Genomic DNA, 11,178 nt, shown 5'->3' with positions numbered 1-11,178 from the left:
TGGGGGTAAAATTTGGACTAGGTCCGAAATTAAAACAAAACTAAAAGAGGCTATTTGTTCAATATCCAATTAATTTGATAAATAATTTATAAAATAGCTAATAAATGCCAAAAATGCTATTTATGTATAAAAATGATTTAAATAATTACCTGATATTATAAAAATACAAAATATCATTTTCTTGTAAAATAAAGTAATTATGCACACATGGGCTATTATTGCAAAATATGCAATTATGGTCTTAAAAATGCGAATGTAATTGTAAAAATACAATTAAAATATTTGAACACATCTGGTAGAAACAGTGTAAGCCAATAGCCTGCGTAACATATAACATATTAATTAAGGAAGGATGTTAAGAAAATCTAACATGATAAGTAAGTATATCAATAGATACCATTGTCTCATACCTCCTGGCATATGGAACGTACCGACCACCCCCCCCCCCCCCCGATGAACGGGATTACCGATAAGAGTGCGAGCAATATGATGATACCAAGCCATGTACTCATGCTCCCCATAACCACGGTCATGTGGAGGTTAAGGCTGAATCAGGCCCAAACTCTAATCCCAGTTCTCTATCTAGGACTCTAGCCAGGCCAAGTATGCATGGTCAATCCTACTGCGATCATCCCGCTCGTAATGTGTGGAATGCCAACTGGGAGGAGTAGGTATAAGCTGTCGGCGACCAAACTATCTCAGGATTCGTCCGATCGCATGATGCTCGACTATATCGATACATATCAGTGGGACCTCAAACATCCACACAACACGACCGCATGAGCAATAATCTGGCAACCCGGCAATGAGCTCATCGTTGTATGGCCTCCATATGAACAATTTATTAAACGCAACAGTAGTGATTAAACGCAAGACAGATCAAGCATTATCAAACAAACTTAGTCAAATATTTACCTAAGCATCTTCAAGTAGATCCAACATATCCCTATAATAAGGGAGATGTTGTCGAGCCTCGACCTCGCGGGCGCGGACCCGCCTATCTATCCACCTCCTAACACGTGGTAGAAACGGCGGAGATGGTGCATTTGGAGCTATCGGTCGGGGAGGGGACTGCATATGCAAGAACCGCTCCCAAGCCCATAATATTGATTGTGGACATAAATTTGAGTAATTTTTACTTTCTCTATGATAATCGTGAAAAGAATTAATAATGTTATAACCTACAGCTGATGCAAGAATTGCAGACTAACAAGGTTTCTCGAAGTGTTAGGGAAAAGAATACCACCAAACATCATCAATATTAACAGCCTCAACTGTCGCTCAATAGCCTCAAGTGGTGATTCATCCGTGATCTCCTCATGCAGTGCCTCTAGATGCTATCTAACAGGCGATAGCTGCAATCGACTAACACCATTGATAGCAGTCGGCTCTGCTAGCTGGAATCTAGTAAGCCTCTGAAACATCTGTAGATAGTCGAGCCTCCTATAATCTCTAAGAGCGGGCGGGTAATGGACAACCAAACCATCAACGAGCAACCCGAATAATACCTCAACGTCCTGTAGCGTGATGGTCGCCTCGCCGATAGGAAGATGAAATGTGTGAGTCTCAGGTCTCCACGCTCGATCAGAACTGTGATCATGGGCCAGTGGAACTGCAACCAGCCGACCTCTACAATCCGGTAAAAACCAGTCCACTAAAGGCACACAACTGTACGAGGATGAAGTGGGTGGTCCCTAATGAACTCTAAAAAAAATTCAATACGTCTGGGGTGGAAGGTCTAGGACAACAACTGTCCATCCCAGATGTGTGAAGACCTAAGGCCCCCCGGAGCAAAAGTAGCTCTCAAACAGTAGGTCCAGGATGCACAGACCGACGATCCATGACGATGTCTGTACATTGAATAATACTAATTAAAATATTATTCTCTTTAATCATTTAGCGTCTTGAAATATATTACGATCTTTTTTATACTAATATTTAGTTGATAAATTTTAATATTATTACTTAATTTGATATAAATTATTTATCTATATGTTATTTTTTTGGATTTTACGACTAAAATTCGGCAGAGCTTATTTTGTACTGTCAACTTTTTTCTATTTATTCATTGTTATAAGAAAATTAAATATTTAATTCGTTTAACTTATCAAGATATTTTTAATAATTATATTTATAATTATTACTATTAAATATTTATCGCGAGTAATGATTTATATCTTTATTTTTTACTTTTAACCCAAGAAAAACGACACGGTCTCTTTTATGTAATGTCAATTTTTTAATAATCTTATCTTGTCATTAAGATAATTCTAAATACTTAATTTGTTTAACTAATTTATATCATTTTTAAAAAATTATTATTGAGTATTTATTTCGTTCTTAACTATTTGTATGTTAATTTATTATATTTTACACATAAACTCTACAGCGTCTCTTTTATATTAACAACTAATTATTTTTAGATTCATATCTAATAATACATTTACTATACATTTAATAATTGATTAATATTTGATCCATACTTGATTACTCTAACTGGGTACGTTAATGAGGACACGTATCTATTGTTCTACTAAAGAATACTAAAGAGCACTAAAAACACACTACTCTAAATGGCAATAACATCAATTAACATAAATTATAAAATTTATTTACAGTTTTACTACACTAAAGGCCACTAAATAACACTAAAGTCACATATTATTGTTGTACAATTATAAAAATAATCAACAAGTAACATAAATTATTCAACAACTATATAACAAAGGTATAATAAAAAAAAATCATCAAAATTTCTAAATATTAAACTAATTCGGATAAATTAAAAATAAAAAATCACAAAATGAGCACAAAATTATAAAGTACATTACTAACAACTAATTACACAAATATATATATCACTTATACTAAAAAGGTCTTTCGAAATACCTCTTTTTGAATTTTTTAAATGGAGTAAAAATGACACTTTGACAACCGAATCGGGCACTAAGTGAGCTCCACTCCGTGAGGCAGCCTTGGATCGGGTGTTAGATCGATAAAATATGAGCGGAAAAAGATTTCGGGGAAGGTGTGGGCTCCAATGGAGTTTTTCTCCATTGAAATGGAGCATAGCGCATGAATTACATGCGCATGAAAGACAGTCTAGTTTATTTAAATGCGTATAGCGCATGAATTACATGCGCTATACCTGACTGTCTTTTCACATTCTGGTATAGCGCATGTCTTTGATGCGCTATACTGAGTCTTTGACCGCTTTTCCAAACTAAGGCATAGCGCATGAATTACATGTGCTATACCTTAACGGAGAAACTTGCCGTTAAAGTATAGCGCATGAAATTCATGCACTATGCATAAAAATATTGTCAACTTTTTTCCCCACCTATTTTGGTGTTTTGAGTCTAATTTTGCAACAGTTTGGTTCCGAACTCTCCCAGGAAACCTAAATTCGCCAAAAACACGGCATGATAGTTGGCTCTTCAAATTCATCAAACCTGTCATAACCCATGTTCTTTTAATAGGCTACCTGTCAATGTCATAGACCAAGTTGAAACAACTTTTGCCAGTTCCTGAAGAACAGAAAATCGTTAATCCACATTCCTCAAGAAAAAGACATGAAGATATTCAGAAAACCTGAGCATTTTAGCTAGCGTTTGGACATATATTTGATTGAAACTTGAAAAAAAAACTTTTTAAATCGTGCTGAAAATAATTTTTAGATGTATAAATTGTGTTCGAACATGCATTTTATTTGAAGAAAAATTGAACTACTGCGAGTGAAAGAAAAAATTTCACGCAAAACGGCAGTTTTTAGGAACTTGAAATTTTTTGGGTTTTTTTTCAACACATTGATCATATCCCATAAACAAACAATGTTTTCAAAATTTTTTTGAAAAAATATAGCCAAAATCAATGGCCAAACAGGAGCTTAGAATTTTTGCAACCTAGAGGATGAAGCAAACATAATATTTTTTTTCTTTAAATAACTATAAATAAACCGAAAATAAATGCAATAACTGCAAAAGATCTATGTTTATTATTTGATACTTGCAATGCTCCAATACAAGTACAAACCCTTCAATAGAACATAAGATCATTTACGCTTTATACCATCACTAACAACCCAACAAGTATCCCATAACCAAAAAGCGAGCTATAAACACAAGTTCTGAACCTATGCCTATCCCAATCAAAAATTTACAAAGCCACGGATACAAACTCCTAAATGGTAAGAGAAAATCAAATATGATGACAAAGAGTTCCACATTTTGTGTGATGTTCAGCATGGATAAAATCATTATATATGTGCAATATATCCAATCTGAGAGTCGTATTGAATACTCAGCGCCAAACAGTCTCATTTGCATCGGTAAATATGGCATTGTGATGCTCGATTAAGCACTGAATGGCATCAATAGCACCCAAGTCAATTGGCAGCCCATCATCCAAGGGAATGGGAGAAGATGCATCAACATTTTCACCTTCATCTGGATGCAAAACAATCACAAGTAAAAAATAATAAGTTTCATAGCAGTAGTTTTAAGTTGCAAATAGCAATCTCAAAATGCAATGTTTTTCTCTAAGATAAAATAAAACTTACTCCCAGATATTAGCGTCAAGAGAAAAATATGTCTTAATAAACATAACTTATATGATTAAATTGAAAATGTACTGATTTTTCCAATCTGCACAATGACCTTCCACTCAAAAAACTAGTTCAAGCTGTTAGCATTTCTGGCTTAAATTTGTTCCGAAAAAACTAAGGGATTAAAAATCAATTCTTTACCTACTCTTAATTTATAATAAGGAATTGTAAGTGGAGGCTCCCCCAGCCGAAAATCTGTCCAAAAGAGAAATAAGAAAGGAACATAAATCTACGTATTCTGCCCTGGGGTTCAGAAATCAAAAACCTTCGGAAAAAAAGGCGTTTCTAAGGGCTACACATATTTCAATAGGGAATGTATGTAAAAATCATAGCTCTACGTTGCAGTTGCAGAAGTAGTTCTCTAAAATGCAAAACAAGCTAAATAGCACACAGCTTAAGTCAATCTCTTTGCATAGTCTCTTCCGCAATTCATTTTAGCAGGCAGTTTATGATACTCCTGATATAAATCTTATGATACACATGTTCCAATATTAACTTTCATAACTTTTAGAATTTTCTTCCATTTATTTTTTCAAAATTCTGAGTCAATATATAGCCTATTTGAAGTACCTAATGTATATCTACAGTAGTAAATATCTGTTTAGCAACTGGTCCACTTATATAACTCATTACTGATAGGATGGTATATTGTTTTCCATCACTGGCAATCTTCAGGTGAGGAAGTAGATGCATGCAGTTCTGCCTCTGGACTTCACACATAATACTTTAATTGCCAACTGGTTTCTTGCCAAATTAAACTGGGTCACTAGTCATGACACATCATTATAAAAAGTCTAAGCCTGTCCATAACATAAAAAAGAAATTCAACGCACTAATGTTCAGCATGTTGTTTGGATGTGTGGTTTCAACCCCTCATGTAATATGAGAAACTGTAATAAAGTATAAAGATGAATGAAATATTAAACTCCATCACTAAGAGAACAGAATGGAATAAAACAAAAACAAAAACAAACCTGCAAGCATCTCCCATGCACTAGAGTTCGAGTTGGAGTCGATATATTTCTTTGAAGAAGTTTTTGCTGAATGGTTCCAGAACTGGTTATAATGGTCTGGCCTCTGGCCTCTTTGCCAAATAAGAATTGGAGCCATTTCCGTTGCAAGGCTTCTAGCATCCATCTGCCAGGAAGAAAATATGAGAAGCAGATAAACAGCAGTCAAGAGAACTCACAAATTTGTACAAGATGAAGGCTCATCAGGGACAAGATTTTGGATCTCAATCATCTAGACAAAAAGGAAAAAAAAACAACTGACACATTTGTACAGATGAAGGCTCATTCATAACAAGTTTGTTGGATCTCAATCATGTGGGCAAAAAGCAATAACATAAAGTTCAAAATATGCAGGCTTATCCTAGAAACTAGGCACCTCAATTAGCAAGTTCAAAACCCAAAGAGTTAAAAATTGTATCACATTTTACAATCCTCTACCACACAATTCCTCATCTTAAAAGGAATGGAGGTGTGAATATATCACCGAAAACCATGAGGAAGACAAGGGCACCAAGACAAATTCAAATCCACAGGTCTGCACAAAACCAGATCGACACAGGGAGAGGTGGACGTTATTTTTGTTCATTCAGGAAGTGAATAAACTTGCCTTGTTAACCAGAGATTTCTGGCTTACGCGGAGTAGCAGCGCAGTGATCAATTCCAGTGTCATGTAGTTGACAGTTGGAAGCTTCTTTAAGATATTCTTCATTGTGTGTATGCTTGAGCGTGCACCTCTTATTTCATTATAAAGCTCGAAGGTTGTCAATGGCTCAGGTAGACTTGCAAGGTAGCACTTCATCAGAGCTGCAATCACTACCGGATTTACCCCTTCAGGTATTGGTGCATCTTGATCTGTAACACAAAGTTGCAAACTAAAGAGTAAATAGATTGATCCCTTGATAAATAATATCTGTATGAGATTAAAAACTCAATACCTTGATTGTATAAAGAAACCAACTGATGTATAACCTTTTTATCTCCTTCAGCCTTGAACAACTCAGGTGAATTCAGCCCTAGACCAAAAGTAGACTCCCATAACATCGACATTCAGATGTGTGTTTGAAAAATTACATGACAGTTTGCTGTATGGATTATTACATCTCTCACCTGATAAGACAAGATAATCTGCACTTTTCACCATGATATAAGGAACAGGTCTAGTTGATTGTTGCCTCTGCACCAGGATATCAATGGGGACTCCGAACACTGGATAAACCAAGATATGTCACTATGGCCAGAAAAAACATCTCCTGAGAAACTTTATGGAAGCAAATAATCATATGGCTCATTCCCGCATTCATAACTGTTTAACTGATTTCGACATCTCAAGGATAACTTCCACGGTGTAAAGGTGCTAAAGAAGTGTGACCAAGTATAACAGGCATCTCCTGTTGCAGCGCTCTTACTTCTTGAATGAATCCAAAAAGAATATAGTAATAGAGTGGCAAAGACAAATTAAGCAGAAGAAGTTTATGAGTAGCTGGATACCAATGCAAGCCATCCCACTCCCCATCCGCACCCGCAAAAGAAAAGAGGATCATTAAAATCCTTATAAACATGTTTTACAAAGATCAAGAGAGTAGAAACCTTACCATCAGTGCTCGCAACTCCCTGCAATTTCAAATAGAAAAGTTAAGATTCTTTGAACTCCAAGTCACTGAGGAACTTTGAGAGACAAAACGAAAAAATGAGCAAAAATTGTTATGCACCTTCTGCCACCGCTCTATATCAGTCAGCAAAGTCTTGCTTTTCTTTGCAGTTTTCTTTGCCACCTGAAAAATAAAAATGATTGCATGTTGATGTCAAGTTCAGAATTTATAGCTACTTTGCATATAAGATTCAAAGATATCGTATCATGTGTAGTTTAGGTTTTTAACCACTGTAGAGCAAAATATCATAAGATCTACATCCCTCATCCATTTCTCCTTTACTTCCCTCAAAGATATACAAGACTAAATTCCATACAAGTGCCAAACGTGGCACCTATGGCTGTATAATTTTGACACCAAGATTGTTATCTGAATTAAGTATTTGATGGTGTGGTTTCATATAAGTCTGTGTGCTTTGGAGAAATTGCCAGCCCATAATGATCACTCTAAAGACTGTAGCTGCATGACTGCTTCCATTAAAAACAAAGGAGCACACCAATGAAAGACTGTGTTGTCATCAAGGCTCTAAGGCACACTTTTCCTTGCCAATGAGCGTAATCCTGAATCACTAACCAGTTAATATTTCACTTTATCATTAATTTTCTTCAATTTTCTTTGTCCATATATTTGGTATTCATGCTTATAGATATTAGTCTTGAACTACACATACATATTTGTAGTTTTTCTCCATTTGCGCCTTTCTTCACTAAAGCCCATGTTTTATTTGCGGTTTGCGCTTAAAGTCCCGTCAGACCTTAGAGTTTTTTTGCGCTTTTCGCTTTTGATAACACTGGAAAAGCTTCATCATTCTGTGTCTAATAAGAAGGGTTAAATACAATTTTCTTTTGTGCTTTGAGACGGAAAACCTTCTGCTATTTAAAGGATAGGCTCATGAATCCCATCAGTATCTAACTAAAGTACATCAGTCAATTCTGTACCCAAGAAAATTAAGAGATTCCAGATGGTCCAGAACCTCGAGACTCACAACTCTAGTGGTCATAGCCAGTGATAATAGTTCATTGGCATCACCTTGGGTTCTATAAAAAGGTAATGGCTTCAAAAACCACAATGGTCTTTTAATGGGCATGGCTCTATCGGGAAAAGAAGGAACAAACAATGAGAGCATCACATGTTGATCCTCTGTTGATTATTCACAATTGCATAACATTCCACAGAATTGTTTATGCTTGTAGTACCTCTTCAACTTTTATCTTTCCAACAGCAACCTTATCTTTTGTCTCCAAAAACCCTTTCCTCAAGAAGAAGCTGGTTGTAGCAGCTGCAGTAATAAAGCGCTCCTGCATAGCATGTCTTGTTGATGGCTGCTGCAGGAGCGACCATCGACTTTTGACTGCTGATCCAACTTTCTCAGCAACCTCGCCCACATTTCCCTTTGCATCTTTGGCAACCTCACCAACAAATGATCCTGCAGACTGCCCGGCTTCTTTCAACTTCACCCCTGCATCAAGACTCAATTATTAAACATTCAAAAGCAAAATAAAGGTAGAAACCTGAAGTTTCCAAATGAATTACCCGAAGATTGAAAGAATCCATTAGCTTTCTCTTGCCACTGAGGCGAAATTACTGAAGGCATTGACGTTGAGCCAATTACCTGTTATCGACTGTGAACAGTATCAAATCACCTAAAAGTTAAAGACAACTAGTGGCGTTGATGAAGTTTGTATATCACCAAATGCTTTAGCTCGACTTTTACAACTATACAAATTTTCTAACAAGTCTAGCCAACAATTTTTGCGCCAAAAACAACAAATTGACCTGAAAAAAGCAGTGAAAACCCCAAAATCAAAATATTTTGTTAACCAAACTGGAGTTAGATTTACAAAATAGAACTATCATTAGCTTCCATGAGAAAAATAAGCAATTAATTCTAAAATCCAGCTATCATTAAACCGCGGATCAAAAAAAACAAAAAACAAAAAAGAAGAACGAGTGTAGTCTCAATTCTCAGAAGTCAGAACATGATAGCTCCAATAGATTGTCAAATCATAAAGATAACAAAGTTTCAAAATTGATATCAAATAAATGCAGTATTCAAAAAAGCGAAGTCTAAGTTGACCTCGCTCATCCGTTTCAATTACAAACCCTAGCCTGAACTTAACGATAATTAGACGATAATTAACTCAATTCCAATAATTAACAGGCGATAACATAAAACCAACCAAAAGAACTTCTAATCAATGATCAAAAGATCCAAAACCCTGATTTGAAGATATAAGCGTTAGGGTTTTACCTTTATGAGACGGATTGAAGACTTTGGAAAGGAACGTTGAAGGAGAAAATTAGAAAAAAAGAACGGCGGAAGGAGAAAATATAGTAATGCTAAATTGCTAATAATAAGTTAATTTGCGAAGACTTTTAAGGATGTGATGATTAGTGAGGTAAAAGGCTGGCGGGTCAACTTTTCTACTCTTTCGATACAACCAATAAAATTACGTGGAGTTTTTTGAAAAAAGAGGGGAAAAAAAACGACGGTAGCTAAGTAAACTCCTGCTTCTGGACGCTTCCAACGGACATAACGGCTATGCGCCTCTTTAGCTGATTTCAAATACGATTTACCTTAAAAACTCACTGCCATTTTTGAAACAAACTAGCTTTATTGTAAGTACCATGTATTTCGTGTCAAACAATATAGAATATATATAAAATAATAAATTGGTGCATACATTGAAACAATAGTTGAATTTTAGCTAGCGTTTGATCATAGATCTCAAATTTATTTTGAAAAATCTGATTTGGATGAAGTTTGGTTTGAAGATGAAAATGTGTTTGGACATACGTTTTCAAAATATATTTTCCAACTTTATTTTGGAAAAACATGTATATAATTCCCAAGTTTTGGGATTTCGGCCCATAGCTGATTTTGGGATTTGAGATTTGAGATTTGGGATTTGGCCAAAATATGGGCAAAATTTATGGCCAAACATGAGTTTTGAAAATAAACCCCAAATTTATTTTGGCAAAACTCATGGCCAAACGGGGCCTTAGTATCTTCTAAACATGCAAAGATGGTGATTTTAGTTGAATTAGTTATATAATATGTGTAACTATAAATATGTTATTATAACTATGAGGTATAAATACTTTATGTTGTTGTATCTCGCCTAATATCTTTTTAGAATACAAGTAATATAAATTTGGACTATCAATTGACCAATGACACTAATAGCTTGTTTGGCCAAACTTCTAAAATAAGCTTATTTTGAAAGGTATTTTTCGCAAATATACTTTTTGAAGAAGTAATTTTGGTGAGAAGCAACCTGTGTTTGGTTAATTAATTTGAAAAGTACTTTTGAGTAGTAATTAGTATTTGGCTAAGCTTTGGAAAAATGCTTTTAAGTGTATTTTTCGAAAAAATATTTTCAAAAAAATACTTTTAGGGAGAAGCTATTTTTTTTGCTTCTCGGAAAATTCTTCTGCTCCTACTCAAAATTACTTTTTTCCTTCTAAAAGCTTAGTCAAACACCTTAACATAGAATACTTTTGGTTAAAAAGAAAAAATTTGGCCAAAAGAAGCTTGGCCAAACATGATATAAGTATTTATATGACCTCAGAATTAGTATAATGGTTATTTCATCAAAAATTACTGACTATAAATATTTATCTAATTGTTTATCTTGTAGTGCGCTTCTACATTCCCAAATATATATTTCTTGAAATTCTAATCTATTAAATATTTATAAAACTCTAGTCACTGAATTAGACGGTCTTAACGAAGCTATTCTTTAAAAAAATCTAGATCTTTATACAATCATATTATAAATAATTATTATTTTCCTTAATACTTTAAAAGCTTAAAAAACTAAATAATAATTTAAAGTTCTGAAAAGGAGATCTAATGCATTCCTAATGAAACTTTAAAATTAATAGTAACTTTTTGACATTTGATTTATCATCA

General features: G+C 34.6%; 1 protein-coding gene across 4 annotated transcripts; it reads right to left on the bottom strand.

The window, feature by feature from the left end:
- Positions 1 to 3,971: 3,971 nt before the first annotated feature.
- Positions 3,972 to 9,752, bottom strand: LOC109207593 (uncharacterized Rho GTPase-activating protein At5g61530). Of its 4 annotated transcripts, none has more exons than XM_019370534.1 (11): positions 9,514 to 9,752; positions 8,796 to 8,874; positions 8,459 to 8,721; positions 7,323 to 7,385; positions 7,206 to 7,224; positions 6,721 to 6,819; positions 6,549 to 6,626; positions 6,221 to 6,465; positions 5,578 to 5,740; positions 4,745 to 4,798; positions 3,972 to 4,445 (listed from the first exon to the last, which is right to left on the bottom strand). In XM_019370534.1, the coding sequence occupies exons 2-11, from the start codon at positions 8,854 to 8,856 to the stop codon at positions 4,300 to 4,302; spliced, it is 1,191 nt and encodes a 396-aa protein (XP_019226079.1). In that variant the 5' UTR covers positions 8,857 to 8,874; positions 9,514 to 9,752; the 3' UTR covers positions 3,972 to 4,299. The 4 variants fall into 4 exon arrangements, with proteins under 4 accessions (XP_019226079.1, XP_019226078.1, XP_019226077.1 ...); XM_019370533.1 differs by having other exon boundaries at positions 8,796 to 8,905; positions 9,514 to 9,751; XM_019370532.1 differs by having other exon boundaries at positions 8,796 to 8,884; positions 9,514 to 9,751.
- Between the last annotated feature and the right edge of the window lie 1,426 nt (positions 9,753 to 11,178).

The sequence above is a fragment of the Nicotiana attenuata genome, unplaced genomic scaffold (assembly GCF_001879085.1).
Source record: "Nicotiana attenuata strain UT unplaced genomic scaffold, NIATTr2, whole genome shotgun sequence".
NCBI lineage: Eukaryota > Viridiplantae > Streptophyta > Magnoliopsida > Solanales > Solanaceae > Nicotiana > Nicotiana attenuata.
Note: the sequence above shows the minus strand (reverse complement) of the source record. Positions and strands in the feature narration are given on the sequence as shown.